Consider the following 17,000-nt stretch of genomic DNA (forward strand, 5'->3'; position numbering starts at 1 on the left):
GTTTTTGATGCTTTACATTGTCCTCTGTTGTGGGGTGAACATTCTCAACTAAGATGGAGTAAAGTCTGAGTCAGGAAGGTTTAAGCTGCAAAATCAGTACCTTAAATGGTTATTATTTTATTTCACAACTATCCCAAAAGTAAGCAGTGAGGGATAGCATATCTGCTGAAGGATGACATCAGGGTCCAGGGACCCTTTGGAAAGGCTTTCCATGAGATTTCTATGATCTTGGTGACATTTCATTTATGCAACTCCAGACATCACAGTACATTTTATAGAGGGAAATTAGAAACTAATAACAAAAATGAAGTGTTTAGCACTGAGTTTGTCCCTTTTACAAAAAACTTTCATGGAATATTTGAGTATTATCTGTATCTCTGCAAAAAGCTAATTAAAATTACTTCAGTTAAAGGAGAGTCAACAGCAATAAATTGAATTTTATATTTAATTTCCATATATCTTTGAGTCTATTGTTTGAAGAACTTGTGTAAGCATTTCCCTGTCAGTACGTTAAAGTTGAAAATATACACTGTAGAACAAAAAATAAAGCTCAAAAATTTTACATCTTTATGAATCTGACTACTCCAGTGACCCCACCCAAATTTCTCAATTGGTTAGAAGCATGCCAAAACTAACATATACGTTTTGCAATACTTGCTTACTGATTAGCCTGATTTTTCTATATTTATCTGAAGGCAGTAGTACTCAGTCATTTTGATAACTCAGTTCTTAGGTTTGGTTCTCAAAATTTGAGAATTGATGTATTTGTACAATATAATAAAGAAATGGGAATTGTGTGTGTATGTTGTTTTAAGGAGGTAAAACAACCAGAGAGATTAAGTAGACCTCTTCAAATTCTCTGTAAAAAAGGAAAAATAACATGTTATCTACAGGCTAATATCAGGTTCAACACATTTGAACATATGAACATATGATGAAAAAGATAAATTGTTAGGGATTTTGAGAAGTGTGCGGAACTTGAAAACTGACATTATTTTCCCATGTCTATAAAAGAAAGGCTAGTTAGGATATAAGGTTAGTCAGAACTTTGGGGCTGGTGGGGTCATATAGAATATAAAGTTATAAAGTATTCCAGAAAACTGAGTTCAAACGTCAAAAAGGTACCCTACTGCATATCTTCTATGTTTATTTGGCAATGTTGGTGATCAGGCAGGGCCTTGAACATGCTGGGCTAGTGCTTTATCACTCAGCTACTGCCCTAGCCCTGTGCGTGTTTTGTGACTTACATAAACTTTTTGTTTGTCTCTATTAGCTTTCTAATTCATGAAATTGCTTAGAGGGGGTATCTTTTAATACACATGGATAACTAAGCCTTAAATACAAGTAACTGGCTTGGGGACAATTTGAAGCACAGAAAGATGATTCCAGCTCACACTAATTAGGATATTTAAGGCCTCTAGCCCGTATAGTGTCTAAATAAAATGTAGGGACAGTTCAGAGAATTCAAGAAGGAATGGAAAGGAGATCTCTGCACACAGACTAAAAGTGGGGAAACTAGTATGCTTTTGGGAGAAAATGTCAATGGCCTGTTCCAGCTATTCTTTTACTCACTGTACAAACTTCAGGAATATTTTCAGAGTCAGAGCAATAACATACAATTTTCTGGTAAGTAAATGATTCAGACAGGTTCCTTTTCAGTAACAAGTTTTACTTATCATCAGACCCAGGCAAACCCTATCACAGACATTCAGAAGAGGCAAACAAACCTTCTTGTAGTGATAATTGTTATCTTTCCTTTCCTCTTCTACTAACTAGGACTCCTGCTAGGTTATATTGAAGCTCAAAGCTAGTGGTTTTTCTCCTCTATAGGTAATTTTTTTAAACTTCTCAACCCAGGCCTTTATCTTCTGTTGACCTAGCTGCTAAACGAGCTAGCAGCCTACAGACCCAGCTGCCATTGCATCCCAGGCTGGGAGTTTCCAGATGTAGCTGTGGATGGATACAATCCTTATGAACAAATGGTGTGATCACAGCCTTCAACTTCCATCAGTGCTCCAAGCACTAGGAAAAACTTGTGAGGCCAGGCCCACCTGTAATCCTAGCTACTCTGAGGACTTCAGTTCAAAGCCAGAAGGGGCAGGAAAGTCCATGACATTCTCTCTCTCTCTCTCTCTCTCTCTCTCTCTCTCTCTCTCTCTCTCTCTCTCTCTCTCTCTAATAAAGAAAACTTGTTTCCATTTCTTGGAGTTCATTTTGATAAAAATCATTTTGTATGATCATATATGTACATAGCTTGAGCCCTCTTCTAAGAATATTCTCATTTGGTCTCACTGTGTGACTGTTTAGAGTACTGTTTAATTTATCATGCCCAAGTGTATTTTTTTTTTAAATTTTCCATCCCTTCCCATCTTCCCCCCACCCCCCCACCCAATCCTCCCCGCTCCCCCCTCCCCCCCACCAAAGTTGTTAAAGTTCGTTTTCCACATAACGACTTGTACATCTCATTGTTGCAATGGGTCCACCTGTATCCCTATTTAAACGATTTGTTTTTCCCCTTCCCCTCCACAAATTATACAGACATTAAATACAGTGAAAGCAGGGGTCATACTGTGGGGGAGGGGCCAAGTGTATTTTTTTGTCCTTTATCATCCATTGTGTTCACTTGTAGATTTACAGGTGTTGGGAAAACGGAGAACTGACAAGGAATAGGCTGGACTTGATCGTCAACAGGTGAGGACTGTTTATTGAGGAACGGTGAGGGGCACAGACCTTCCCACGGGTTTGGAGGTGGTGCTAGAGAATCAGGACAGGAGCTGGGTTTTTATGAGGTCTGAGCAAGGAGGTAGAGGTTAATGAAAAAGCCACTAGGTCAAGGGATGGGGGAGGCTTTCAGTTGGGCCCACAATGGGATGTTTACAGCTGGGCTCAGGTGGCTTGCCCTGCACATCAAACAAGTTCACACGCACCTGGGATTTTGTCTGGGTCTGTATGGACCTGGGACAACAGGGTGTGTGTGTGGGGGGGGTCAATCCTTCAATAGGCACATTCTAATTACTACAAATGAGGGAAACCATGTAACCTATGTTTCTTTAGGTCTGGCTTACTTCACTTCATAGAATTTTTCCAAGTCTTTCCATTTCCTTACAAATAAATGCTCGTATCTCCAATTAACCACCAGAAAACCAGAAGTGGTGTTGTGACCCAAAGTGGTAGAGGATTAGCCTTGAGTGAAAAAGTTCAAGACAGTGCCCAGACCCTGAAAAAAAAAAAAAAAAGGTAAATAAAAAACTTGTGAGAAAGACTGGGGGGCTTCAGTTACTATCATCTCTTGGCAGAAACGAAATCATCCTGGATACTTCAGACACATTAGTCCTAGAGGCTAATGAGCCTGTAAGACTAATTGTAGAACACGTTGACAGTTATTCTTATACTTTTATGTCTGGGCACCATGGAACTTGGTATGGTTTCAGGAGCAGAATTCCTGCATAGCAAGTCTGTAGCTTTACTACCTGATGTTTTTCAAGTGTGGAGGGGTGGGAGAAGGGAAGCAGGTGAAACGTGGTTTGGAGTGTGGATATGTACCTTGCTTAGGTAAATTAGGTGAAGTGTTGTACGCAGTTAATGTTGTCAGCATTCTACCGTAGCAGGATAAGGATTTTTAACTGTATTTCTTAATCCCCCAAACGAATAGCTGGAGATTCCTAACTTGCTGTAAGTCAAACAATCATTTCGCTTTTCCTGTCTGTGAAATCATCAAGTGGACACAGCAGAGACAAGGTCTGGGAAGATTTATGTTTTTAAGGACCCGCAGACACGGGATGTGGACTTGGCCGCAGAAGGAAGTCTTTTCCTGGGATTCTTTTAGGAGCCCTCAGCGGTCCCTTCTGACTCCTCCTTCACAAGCCTCGAGCAGGTTTCCCAGCCACCCCCCCCCCCCTTCCCAGGGCCTGTGGGGGGTGAAAGGCATCCCTGAGCTCCAGGGCCAGAACCCGGCTTTCTGCAAGCCCCGGGTAGCCCTGTAAGGCGGCCGGCGGGCGTGTCCCATTCTTAACCTCCCAGCCCGGCGAGGTCTGCAGGAGTCCGGCTGACCGACGGCTGTGCGTGACGAGGACTCCGCTTTTATCTTTCCTTTGGCAGCCACAGCCCTCGGACTCCGCCCGCGTCCCGGCGCCCAGCCAGCTCCACCAGCCCTTCTGGGCGGGGTGGATTCTTATCACCGCGGCTCAGCGCGCGGGGCGGTCGCAGGTGACGCGACGAGGCGGGGACTACAGTTCCCGGCATTCTCCGCCTCCTGCCGGCCCGGGCGCCTCGCCGCGGCGGCACTGACTCCTCCAGCCCGCGCTTCCCCCCCCCCCCCCACCTGCGTGCGGGTCTCCAGCCGCGGCTCCCCGGTGAGGTCCGGCTGAGGGGCGGGTCTCTGCGGCCCCCCGCATCGCCCGGGACTCCGGCGCGGGAGAATGGCCCTGCACCTGGGCCGGCTGAGCGCAGGCCGCGCCTGGCGCGCGGCGCGGGGCGGCTGCGGGGAGCTGCGCGCCTGGTCTGGGCGCTGCGCGTCCGGACGCTTCTGCCGCCCCCCTGGCACCGCCAGCCCCGGGCACAGCCGCGGGCTGGGGCACGGCCCCTCCGCCAAGGGCGGGCCCTGGCTGGGGACCGGGCTGGCCGCCACCCTGGCAGGACTGACTGGGCTGGCGGCTGCCACCTTCGGGCATGTGCGGCGGGCCGAGATGGTGCCCAAGAGCTCGGGGACGCGCGGCTCCTCGCAGGGGAGGCCGGAGGCGGAGGACAGCGGCGGGGAGGACGAGCTGGCCCGCCGCTGCCGCTGCTTCATGGCCCCCCCGGTGACCGACCTGCGCGAGCTGCGGAAGAGACCCGGCGACATGAAGACCAAGATGGAGCTGATGATCCTGGAGACCCAGGCCCAGGTGTGCCAGGCGCTGGCACAGGTAGACGGCGTCGCCGACTTCTCGGTGGATCGATGGGAGAGGAAGGAAGGTGAGGGTGGCCAACCGTCCCAGTGGGAGGTGGAGAGGGGGCAGAAACGGAGTCAGAACCCGCGGCGGGTGGAGGGTACCCACCGAGGCTCCCTTGGAAGGGAGGCAGTGTAAAAGCCTGATCCTGGGAGGATCGTCCGTCCTGTGCTTGCAGTATAGACTCAAGGTTTCTGGTCAGGCTAGAACTGGCCATTCCAAAACATTGGCAATTCCACGATGACACTTTCATAGACATATTAAGGAGTATTTGCAACTAACAAGCTTGCAAGGCCGCAGTGGACGTTCCCCACATTTCATCATCTTCTCTAGGTGCCATTTGTTCTTTGTACTCTGGAGATAGAATGTGGGACTCGGCGCTTTTATGCTAAGTGTCAACTGGAGCTCAGTCTCCCTCTTCCAGAGTCTCCACTCTTCCCTGTTGCACAAGAAACAGTGGATGGGCTTTTTGGTAGCTGTAGTTGGCGAATCCTTCAGATGTAAAATACCTAAGTGTAATCCAGGTTTTTTCTTTGCGGTGTGTGTATGTGTGTGTGATATTGGGGCTTTGAACTTAGGGCCTCACATACTCACTTTGTGTGTGTGTGTGTGTGTGTGTGTGTGTGTGTGTGTGTGTGTGTGTGTGTGTGTGTGTGTGTGTGTGTGTGTGTGTGTGTGTGTGTGTGTGTGTGTGTGTGTATGTGTGTGTGATATTGGGGCTTTGAACTTAGGGCCTCACATACTCACTTGCTTTTTTTGCTTAAGGCCTCCTTCCCCTCCCCCTCCCCCCCCCAAAGCAGGTGTGGGTTCTTTTCTTTATAGTAATATTAAGGGGAGAATATTCCAGTGATTTAGGTGATAAGAATGCCATGATTATAGCAGGTATGAGGAGATTAAGTTATGCCTAATATGACATAAAACTGAGCTAATTAACCAATCTTAATGTATTAAGATTTGGGAAATAGAGGAGGAAGATAATTCACATCCTATCAATTTTCATTTAGGGATGTTTTCAGTTTTTTATACTCCTATTGTCTCCTCCTTTCCCATTTCTGAGAACATGAAGCCTGAGTTCAAGCTTTACTATAGGAACACACACACACACACACACACACTTCTGTGATGGCTTTTTTTGTTGTTGTTAGTCGTGGGGCTTGAACACACACACACACACACACACACTTCTGTGATGGCTTTTTTTGTTGTTGTTAGTCGTGGGGCTTGAACTCTGGGCCTGAGCACTGTCCCTCAGTTCTTCAGCTCAAAGCAAGCGCTCTGCCACTTGAGCTACAGCGCCACTTCCTTTCCCATTTCTGTGAATAGGGGGTGGTGGCATCAGCTGTGTTCTTCAAGACGGACGTGTTTTTGAGAAGGCTGGGGTGAGCATCTCTGTCATTCATGGAAACCTTTCCGAGGAAGCAGCAAAGCAAATGAAAAGCAGAGGAAAACTTGTGAAGACTAAAGATGGTAAGTCAGATTAATAATATTTAGTAGTCCCTGAAAAACCTCTTCCTTCTCAATTTTTGCTTATAAATGTTGTTTCTGGAAAAAGCCACTTAAGTGCAGATAAGTATGTTTGCAGTTACTTTGTGGAAATTTTATATATATAATATATTTTTATATAATATATATTTATGTTATTTATATATAATATGTATGCTGTGTATATTGTATATATAATTAGTCATAGGGCATGGGTGCTGTCCTTGAGTTTTGGGGCTCAAAACTAATGCTCTACCATGTTGAGCCACAGCTCCACTTTGGTTTTTAGGTGGTTAATTGGAGGTAAGAGTCTCATGGCCTTTATTGCCCATGTTGGCTTCAAACTTCGATCCTCAGATCTCAGCCTCCTCAGTAGCTAGGATTATAGGCAAGAGATACCAGCATCCAGCTGTAAATTACATTTTAACACACAAATTAGAAAGCAGCTTTTGAAATAGATTCTGAAATCACACAAGAGCTACTTGGCATCAAGCTAGGTGATTGAATGTACCTCACTTGGTATTTTATTAACAGGTAAAACGCCATTTTGTGCTATGGGTGTGAGCTCTGTTATCCATCCCAAGAATCCTCATGCACCTACCATGCATTTCAACTACCGGTACTTCGAAATAGAAGAAGCTGATGGTAAGTATCTCAGGTGTAGTGGAATGTATTGTGCAAAATCAGAATTTCAAAACAGTTATAAAGGTATCACACCTGAACTTGATAAACAGTAATTAGAGTCATAATGGGGCTTTCCAGGAGATGTATGAAGGTAGGTGCAATGGAAGTAAAAATGGTATTGACCCACTTTGACACCTCATATTTCCAAAGGACAGTTTAATGAATTGAAATATCAAAGTGCAAGGCATTTGGGTTGTCTTTGCAAATATAAATTCATCATGTCTGAAAGACATGGGCTTATGTGCAAGTCTCTGGATTTGATTCCCAATACTAAGAAGAAAAATACCCAAATCAAAAAAATTTAGTACCTGGTCTTGACAAAAGAAGAAAAAAGATCAAAGAAAACAGGTGAAACAGTATTCACACATGATAAGTTGCTCCCTCAGAAAGTGTTTTCACCCTTGGTGGGAAACAGAAGGGCAACAGTGGTTCTTAACAGTGGAGCATCAGAAGTTCCTGGGGTGTTTTTGTTAAATTACATTCCTGGGCCAGAAATTTGCTGCTGTTTAAGCTTTTATTTGCTTGTAATGTTCAGTCAGCGTTCCCTGCCGGGTCCATCTGTGTGGAGAATGTGGAGTTTATCACTCATTGCCCAACATCTCGTTTTCTTGCGGTTTTTCCTCTCACTTTTTTTTTTTTTTTTTTTCTGTCCTGGGAACTTGAACTCAGGTTATGGGCCCTGTCTTTAAGCTTTTTTTTTTTTTTTTTTCCTTTTTCTATTCAAGGCTAGTGCTAAATATACTCCTTGAGTCATACTTCTAGCTTTTTTTTTTTTTCCTGGTTGGGGGCCTGAACTCTGGACCTGGGTGCTGTCCCTCAACTCTTCAGTTCAAGGCTAGCGCTCTACTGCTTGAGCCACAGTGCCACTTCCTAGCTTTTTTTTTTTTTAAAAGTTGCTTTTTAGAGGTAAGAGTCTTGAGAAATTTCCTTCCCTGGCTGGCTTTGAATTGCCATCTTCAGAGCTCAGCCACCTGACTAGGATTACCAGGTGTAAGCCATCTGCGTCTGGCTTTTCTCTCTCAGTTTTTAATTTCCTGCTTCGTTTCTTTCTACTTTTATGCCATCATTCCTGCTGAACCTTTACTGGACTTAAGACCAAAATCCAGTTGTATGTTCTTTTGACTCTGTTTATTTCATGCTTAGTAAATTAAGCTTCGGTTCAGTTCGTGTACTGCATTTTAAGGTCACGTTAAATCCAGTGTCTTGATTTTGCAGGTAACAAGCAGTGGTGGTTTGGTGGTGGATGTGATCTCACTCCAACTTACTTGAACCATGAGGATGCGGTCCATTTTCACCGAACTCTAAAGGAGGCTTGTGACCAGCATGGTTCAGATCTCTACCCCAAATTTAAAAAATGGTAGGTAAAGGTATTTGATTTCTCATGACCCCCAAAGGAGATCCCATTCCTTTTTTGTGTCCTGAAAGTGTGTCACTAGACACCTTCAGCTTGTGAACTCTTTCTTATTTTACTCACCAGAAGAAAAGTAATGCCAGTTTTCAAAATAAATTATTTACTTAGATAATATCTAATATATATGTATGCTGTATTATATGAATTATATCTTTTTTAGATCCCAACTGATTTAGAATTGTAGAATAAAAACTGAAGGTGACTCTTGTTTAAGAATCAGAGGATGTTTGGCTCAAGGCTAGCTAGCACTGGATGTCCCTGAGATGTTTTGCTTGGGGATAGCATTCTAATTGAGCCACAGATCCACGTCTGGCTTTTTGGTGGTTAAACAGAGATAAGAGTCTTACAGACTTTCCTGCCCAGGTGGGCTAGCTTCAAAATCTGATCCTCAGATCTCAGTCTCATGAGTAGCTGGGATTATAGATGTGAGCCACCCATGCCTTTTGGCAAATAAAGAATTGGCTAGAGAACTCAGATGTGCATCCTAGCTGATGAAATTTTTACAAGAACTATTCCAGTGCTCTTACCTCATGGAAAGGAACAAAGTTTCATGAATTACATAGTACTCAGGTTGAGCTTTGTTGTTCTTTTTACTGAAGTTATTGAAGTTCCATGTCCTTCTTTAAGGTTAAATTATCTGGTTGCTATGTAGGAAAGAGTGTAAGCATTTTTTTGTTTTTGGTCAGTCGTGGGGCTTGAATTCTGGGCTTGGGTGCTGTCCCTGCGCTCTTTAGCTCAAGGCAAGCGCTCTACCACTTGAGCCACAGTGCCACTTCCGGTTTTCTAGTGGTTTATTGGAGATAAGAGTCTCACGGACTTTTCTGCCTGGGCTGGCTTTGAACCATGATCCTCAGATCTTGGCGTCCTGAGTAGATAGGATTACAGGCATGAGCCACCAGCGCCTGGCTGTAAGCATTTTTTACATGGATGATATCTACAGAAAATCTGACAATGTCTAGTTTTATTTTTTCAGTTGGATCAAATATAAAGATATTATACTGGAATTAGTTGAGGAGAGTGCCCAGAACTGAATGGCTGTCCACAATGACTTTTGTGTCTCTTTCCTTCCCCTGGGGCACTGTATTAACCCTGCTGCACTTTCCAGGTGTGACGATTACTTCTTTATAGCCCATCGGGGAGAGCGGAGGGGAATCGGTGGGATCTTTTTCGATGATCTCGATTCTCCATCCCAAGAGGATGTCTTTCGCTTCGTGCAGAGCTGTGCCCAGGCTGTGGTTCCTTCTTACATTCCTCTTGTGAAAAAGCACTGTGATGATTCATTCACCCCCCAGGAGAAGCTGTGGCAGCAACTCCGAAGAGGACGGTGAGTGACAGGAGACTCAGCTGTGGCCTTGCGTAACTGGGGACGTGGGGCAGCTATAATAATAGTGAGCAGATGCAGTGCCATAGTCATGCCAATCTACACTTTGATTTCTTTTCATAGCTAGATGAATATTAAGCATGTATTTAGTTGCATCGTGTGAAGTAATCTAAAAATACCAAAGTGTACTAACTTCATAGCCGTATTAGAGACTGATAGTAGTAAGGGTGTGCTGGATTTAATTCAGCTGATTTCTTTTAGTTTCCTAGCAATATCATACAGCCTTATGTCAAGATCATTTAATGTTTTCTTTTTTTTTTGCTTTGTTAATTTGGACTCATGCTTTTATGTATGTATGTATGTATTTGTTTATGTTCATTCAGCTTAAAAATTTTCCTGAAAGTTGTTTTAATACACATAATTAAAAACTACATTCAAGCATGGCCCTTTTGGCTTATACCTAGCTACTCAGGAAACTGCGATCTGAGGATCACAGTTCAAAGGAAGCCCAGTCAAGAAAGTCCATGAGACTTCTCAATTACCCACCAGAAAACCAGAAGTAGAGCTGTGGCTCAAAATGGGAGAGTACTAGCCTAGAAAAAGCTTAGGGACAGAGTCTATGCCCTGAGTTCAAGCCCCATGACCAACCAACTCCTCCCCCTCCTCCAAACCAGACATTTAATATTGAGTTTACTTAGTTTAAAGCCTATTATGTGCAGTGTCTCTGTCAGGCACTTCATATCTGGTTTTCTCTGCAAACCTTTATGGCAGGTATAATGTTCAATTGTTACTATAGATGATAAAATATACTGAGAAAGGTAAGCCACTCAAGATGACATATCAGGGAATAAAAAATTCCAGATGTGGAACCAGATCCAGATCATCATGACTTCAGAGCTAGTAGTCTTCATTACACAAAGGCAGTGGAAGTAAGCTTTTTACCATGACATCACCTTAGCCACCTGCTCTGTTTATCGAGCTTAATGAGCTCAGTTAGGCAGATAAACAGGTCATGCTGAGCCATTGCATCCTTGTGAATTAACTTCAGTATCCACCTTGCTGGTCCAAATCATTTCCTTACTGCTTTCTTAATTGTATGTATACCTCAAGCCTGTGGTTATAAAATAGATTGTCTAATGTATATTAGACTTTGGGCACTAAGGAAGTAAAGCTTTTAGCCTGACAAGGTCAACTTAAATATTATTCTAAGGATAAACACTTATATATAGCCTTGTTCATAATTACTTTTGCTATCTGAACCCCATTTGTGTGGCAAAATAAAATGAATTGAATTTTTAGAAATTTTTCGAACAATTCAAGATTTGGACCGTTACCACCCCTACCCATGATTTCTCAGAATTGCCTTTGCTAGCATTTTCTCTTTACATTTATCATGGACCACTGAGGTTAAGTACTACCCTGATTACAAAGGTGAACATATCAGACTTGTCAAAAACATGTTCACAGTTAGGGAAAGGCATACCTTAGAGGGTGATTTAAACCTCTGTAGAGACTGAAGTGCTCTAATGTTGTATAGAATTTCACATGTAATCTAGGCCAATTTTATGAATACTCATTAGAGGAAGTTTTAAAAACTTGTTAGACATTCTGAGAGTTCTGTTATGTGCATACCGTTGCAGGAACAGTGAGGTAGAAGTATGAAGAGTTAGATTAATTTTCAATGGTATAGCATGTGACTGTTCTTCAGAACATTTTTTTCTGGCACTCTTATTTTTGAACCCAGAGAGGGTAAAAGGTAACACCACACTCAGAGAAGATAACCCCACACTTAGAACAGAGATTCATAGATTCAGCATTGTCTGATACTGCATTCATAACCCATTGTGAGTATCTTCTATCGACTGTCCTCTGCCCTTGTGCCCTTCCAGTGGTCATTCTGGTTCTCTTTTGACTTAATAGTCTCTCTCTCTCTTTCTCTCTCTGTGTCTGTGTGTGTATCTCTCTCTCTTCCATCATCTAGTCTTTTGCTTTGATTACTACTATTCTCTCTCAGACTTGAATTTTTTCTCTCATCATTTTTCATAGGCAAGCAGGAACTAAAGACTTTGGATTAACTAAAGGCTTTTAATTAAGTTTTATGTTATCTGTCTAAGAAAGGGAGGCAAGATTAACATAGGCATTAGGCATTAGTGAAATCAAAGAGGGTTGTGAATGTTCATAATTTATAGGTACCTCAGAGAGGAGAAATTTGTAGAAAGAACCAGAAAGATCAGATCTTTCTGCTGTTATTGAAGGCCTCACCATCTCACTCACCTTTTTTGCTGACAGCTTGTGTTCTACCACTTGAGCCACCCTCCAGTCTTTTTTTTTTTTCTGGTCGTGTGGCTTAAACTCTGGGCCTGGGCACTGTCCCTCAGCTCTTCAGCTCAAGGTGAGTGCTCTACCACTTGAGCCATAGTGTCATTTCTGTTTTTCTGAGTGGTTTATTGGAGGTAAGAGTCTCATGGAGTTTTCCTGCCCAGGCTGACTTTGAACTGTGTGATCCTTAGATCTCAGCCTCCTGAGTAGCTAGGATTGCAGGCGTGAGCCGACACCAGCTTTCTTTTTTTCTTTTGTAATTATTTTTTATTCTGTTGGTTCTTTTGAAGGTGGAGTCTCATGGATTTTTCTGCCTGGGCTAGCTTTGAACTACAATCCTCCAGGTCTCAATTTCCTGAGTTCCTAGGATTATTAACATAAGCACAGCCATGAGCCATCAGCACTCAACTCAGAAGTATCAGCCCTAAATGCAATCTCATGGATGTTAGGGGAATTGATGTAGGAAAAGAGGCATCATTCACTCAAATAACAAGGAATTCAAGGAGCTATAGAAGTGCATTTTGGGAGCTCATCATGAGGCAGATCTTTAATATACTTAAGCAAAGGAGTGAATCACAGTCATTTCTAGAAATCGTATTTCAGGAAAGTTATAGCAGGTCGAGAAAGGTAGCCGAGAGCTGAAATTCTTTTATGTAGTTTTAGGTAGAAGTTAATAAGATTATATTTATCTTTTGGACAGGCACAAGGAAGTAAAGTCACTAGCGCATAAAAGCCACTAGTGATAAATAAATGGTGAGACTAGGAAGGAATTCATGATTATAGTTTTTTGGGTTTTTTTGGATCCGGTCGTGGGGCCTAAATTCTGGGCCTGGGCACTGTCCCTCAGCTCTGCAACTCAAGGTTAGCGCTCTACTACTTGAGCCACAGCGCCACTTCTGGCTTTTTTCTTTTTGCTTATGGGGTGCTGAGGAATCGAACCCAAGACCTCATGCATGCAAGGCAAGCATTCTACCACTGAGCCACCTTCCCAGCCCCAGTTATTTACATTTTTACAGGTTCTTTGACACATTGTTACATAAAATAGTGCCTTAAAAAAAATGAAATACTCTTGACTGGGTGTGGTGGCACACATCTCTAAACCCAGTACTCAAAAGTTGGAGGAGAGTCCTAGGCCAACCTGAGCTGTCTAGTGAAATCCTATATCAAGAAAAAACAAACACACGCTGACAAAAACGAAATACTTTGTGATTATAGAGAGCATTTTGATATGAGTGGGCTTAAAAATGGTAGGATAAATGAAAAAGACGTTAAAACCAAGAGTGGTTTCTGAATGTTCTGGGAAGTGATCTGAAAGGGTGATATTTACTCAACTTTTCACACCTGGTCACTATTCCGAATTATTTTGGGGAGTAGAAAGGGATGTTTAAGCTGGTGGAGTTTAGATCTACCTCTATGACTGTTAATAGAAAATTTGAGCCAAATTTTAGTTGATGCCAAGGATATTTTCTTTAAAAAAAAACTACTGCATTGCCAAAGACTATCTTTTATTGTGGTTCCTGTGACTTTGTAGGATAAATGAATTATATAGCTATTTATTAATCTTACTAGTTACTTTAAGAAAAGAGACTATGTAGGATATATTAATCATTACTAACAGATTATTGGCAGCTATATATGGCCTTCCATTACAGAAATTCTACACTATCTATCTATATCTCTCTATATCTATTTTTTGGCCTGGGGCTTGTACTCAGGGCCTAGTGCTGTCCCTTAGTTTCTTTTGCTCAAGGCTAGTGCTCTACCACTTATGGCTTTTAGCTAATTTATTGGACATAAGAATCTCACAAACTTTCCTGCCTAGGCTGGCTTCATAGTCCTCAGATCTCAGCCTCCTGAGTAGCTAGGATTACAGGCGTGAGCCACAAGTGCCCATCTCTATGCTATCTTAATAGTAGTACTGTGTTATAGTGAAATGAATTCTGCAAAATTGGGTCTCTGGGGAGGACCCAAAGTTACTATGTTATCCTGAGAAAAGATGCCATTTCTTTTGCTTAATTGTTGTTATGCCTTAATGTTCCAGTTCATTCTGTTTATTTGTAGAAAAATACAACATTGTTTTGAAACCACTCTGTGACAGGGTTGAATCTGTATCTGATTGTTTGATGAGTAGAATCCCCTTTATTTATGCTGCCCAATTGGAGAAAGCTCAGTAGGCAGTAGGCTGGTGTCCTGGGTACCAGTTCCAGCTGGCGGGAAGTGGGGGAGAAAGACTCCTTCAAGTAATCATTATGGATTTCAGAAAGATTTTACTTTCTGACCTTTAATGTTGTGTGATGTCTTTCTGTCAGGTATGTAGAATTTAATCTGGTATATGATCGAGGTACAAAATTTGGCCTCTTCACTCCAGGATCCAGGATTGAAAGCATCTTGATGTCTTTACCTCTAACTGCGAGGTAAGAGCTACTCATCATGCTAGCTTATCTGTTCATATCCAACCCCTCAACAAAATGTCAGAGTTAACACTGATACCATCTTCCCTAAGACTCCTTGGTTTTCACTTTGCTAATTTTATAGGAGAATCATGTCAATTAGTTAAAAAAAATTGAATTTTATAAGCAGTGACAGTGAGTGAGGTGGTATGTGAATAAGAACGCAGGAGTATGGGGAGTGAGGGATGGTGTTTGAATAGCTCAAGACTGACCAACCCCTTTTTGAAAAGTCTCCTGGGAAAAGCTATGTATATGAATTAGCTAATTTCTGCCCATGGATAATCTGAAGTGGTATATCAAAAAGTTTATTTCAGCTCTGTGGTATTGATGTTAATCCTGAGAATTATGAAGAAGCCTTGAACCCCTCCCCGCCCCCCTACCCCCACCCCACCTTTTTTGTGCTAGGGTTTGAACTCAGGGCCTCATGCTCTGGCTTGGCTTGCTTGCTTGTGGCTGGTCCTTTGCCACTTGAGCCATACCTCTAGCCTCGCTTTTTCCTGGTCAGTTGGAAGTGGTGTCTTGTGGACTTTTCTCAGTAGCTAGGATTACAAGTGTAAGCTATTAGTGTCTGGCTAAGAAAGCTACTTAGCAACCAATCTTTTTTAAAAGTCTGGTGAGTGCAAAGCATATTTGGCATAATGGAGACAAATGGCAAGAAACTTTTATTCTTAGGATTTTTTTTTCATTTAAGAGTTGTATGTCTTTTTTATTTCATTACATTACTGGTTTCTGTTTTGGACATGCATAGGTGGGAATACATGCACTCGCCCTCAGCAAATTCCAAGGAAGCCGAAATTCTGGAAGTTCTGCGCCATCCGAAGGACTGGGTGCATTGATGCAGGCCGAGTGGTTTGGAGGGCCCCCGTGTGTGTCTTCCCTGGCTGGCACTGTTGCCACTATGTGGCCGTTAGGTTGTTAGTTCCTTGTGCCTTAGTATTCCAGCCCTCTCCACGCTGTAGGCTGTATCTTGTCTCCTGTCAGTGAGGGGCAGTAAGAGGGAAGATAGCTAATTGACAGAGTTGATTGATAGAAAACTCATGCAACTTGTTTGTACTTTTAGAATTATCTCGTATGGCTATTTTGTAATGTTCTACATTGAGCTTCCAGGTGTGATGATAAGGGAATACAACTATTATAACAGGTACTAGGAAAGTCCTTATTTTTCTTAAAGTTTTAGTTTTAGCTATAGAGTTATGTCATAGGGTATGGTTTTCCTCCCATAATTCAGTGAATATGTTCAGATTTCTTGATAATTTCAGAATGCATCTTAAAAGTAAAAGTTTACTTTGTCATTTCTGAAATCTCTTTGATGTGATTTTCATGTACCTTTCTCTACAGACCTCAGTATTTTATAAAATGTTTATTTCTGTAATGATAGCTATTTAGAAGGACTTGAAACATTTTTAGACTGTGTATGTTTCAATTCATTGCTTACCCAGAGGTTTTAGCTCTAAAGTGACATTACTATTATTTAAATAAGGGACATCTAAAGTATATGTTTGATTCTTTTGTGAAGTTATAGTTTATTAATGTGGAGATTTTTCTACTCTTTGAAAACAAAAGCTTATATCCCTGGATTCTGATAAAGTTTTGTATTCTAGACTTTTTTACATGGATGTCTGGACTTAGAATAATTCTAGTATGTGTCTTTAGATAATATTTTTCATCTGGCAGATGAAATGAGAAATATTTTCCTTCTTTAATTAAAGCAAATGTTAACTAGTGTGACATATAGGCATTTTACGTTTTTTTTAAAGTGAAATGAAGTTGTCCTAATTTTCAAATTAGAATATACAACTGTTTGTTCTAAGAGAAAATTCATAGCAAATCCTTAATGCATGATCTTTTTGTTCATCTAGTTACATGGATGTATTTTTTAAAATTCATAATATGTTGAAGTTTATAAGGAAATGTCTCCTAACTGTCGAGTACTGTTCTGGAATACATTGAATGTATGGATTATGTGTGACCTTTATGGACTAGAAAATGTATGAATTCTCTATCTTACAGCACATCCACTAATAAACCTTATTGTAAACTAATATCTAAGAAATACTTGTATTCTTCATTGGGATAATTGATATAGGAAGATAGAAATATTTCTCAGTACTAAAATTATAGTTCTTCATTCTTAGATATTTTTTCAAAATTAATTTATTGTTTTATAGGTGATGTGCACAAGGATTACAATTAGATGAATCAGGTAATGAGTACATTTCCTTTTGTATAATGTCTTCTGTTCCCTTATTCTTTCCCAGTCCCTCCCTCCCATCTTCACCCACAAGTTGTATAGTTCACTTCCATCCATGCCCTGTGAGCTCCCCTGGTGCACTTTCATCCTTTTCCCCTGGAATTCTATACCCTCCACCCACTCAAAGATTTACACTTGAATACATCATACATAA

The 17,000-nt window shown here is 41.7% G+C and overlaps 1 protein-coding gene across 1 annotated transcript; it reads left to right on the forward strand.

The window, feature by feature from the left end:
* Window positions 1-4,335: 4,335 nt before the first annotated feature.
* Cpox (coproporphyrinogen oxidase) lies at window positions 4,336-16,631 on the forward strand. The gene is made up of 7 exons (XM_070030400.1): window positions 4,336-4,953; window positions 6,252-6,395; window positions 6,945-7,055; window positions 8,310-8,451; window positions 9,611-9,829; window positions 14,455-14,559; window positions 15,344-16,631. Exons 1-7 carry the CDS (start codon window positions 4,419-4,421, stop codon window positions 15,429-15,431), a joined length of 1,344 nt encoding a protein of 447 aa, XP_069886501.1. The 5' UTR covers window positions 4,336-4,418; the 3' UTR covers window positions 15,432-16,631.
* Window positions 16,632-17,000: the final 369 nt, after the last annotated feature.

This window comes from Dipodomys merriami, unplaced genomic scaffold (assembly GCF_024711535.1).
Source record: "Dipodomys merriami isolate MVZ:Mamm:240054 unplaced genomic scaffold, mDipMer1.0.p SCAF_2, whole genome shotgun sequence".
NCBI lineage: Eukaryota > Metazoa > Chordata > Mammalia > Rodentia > Heteromyidae > Dipodomys > Dipodomys merriami.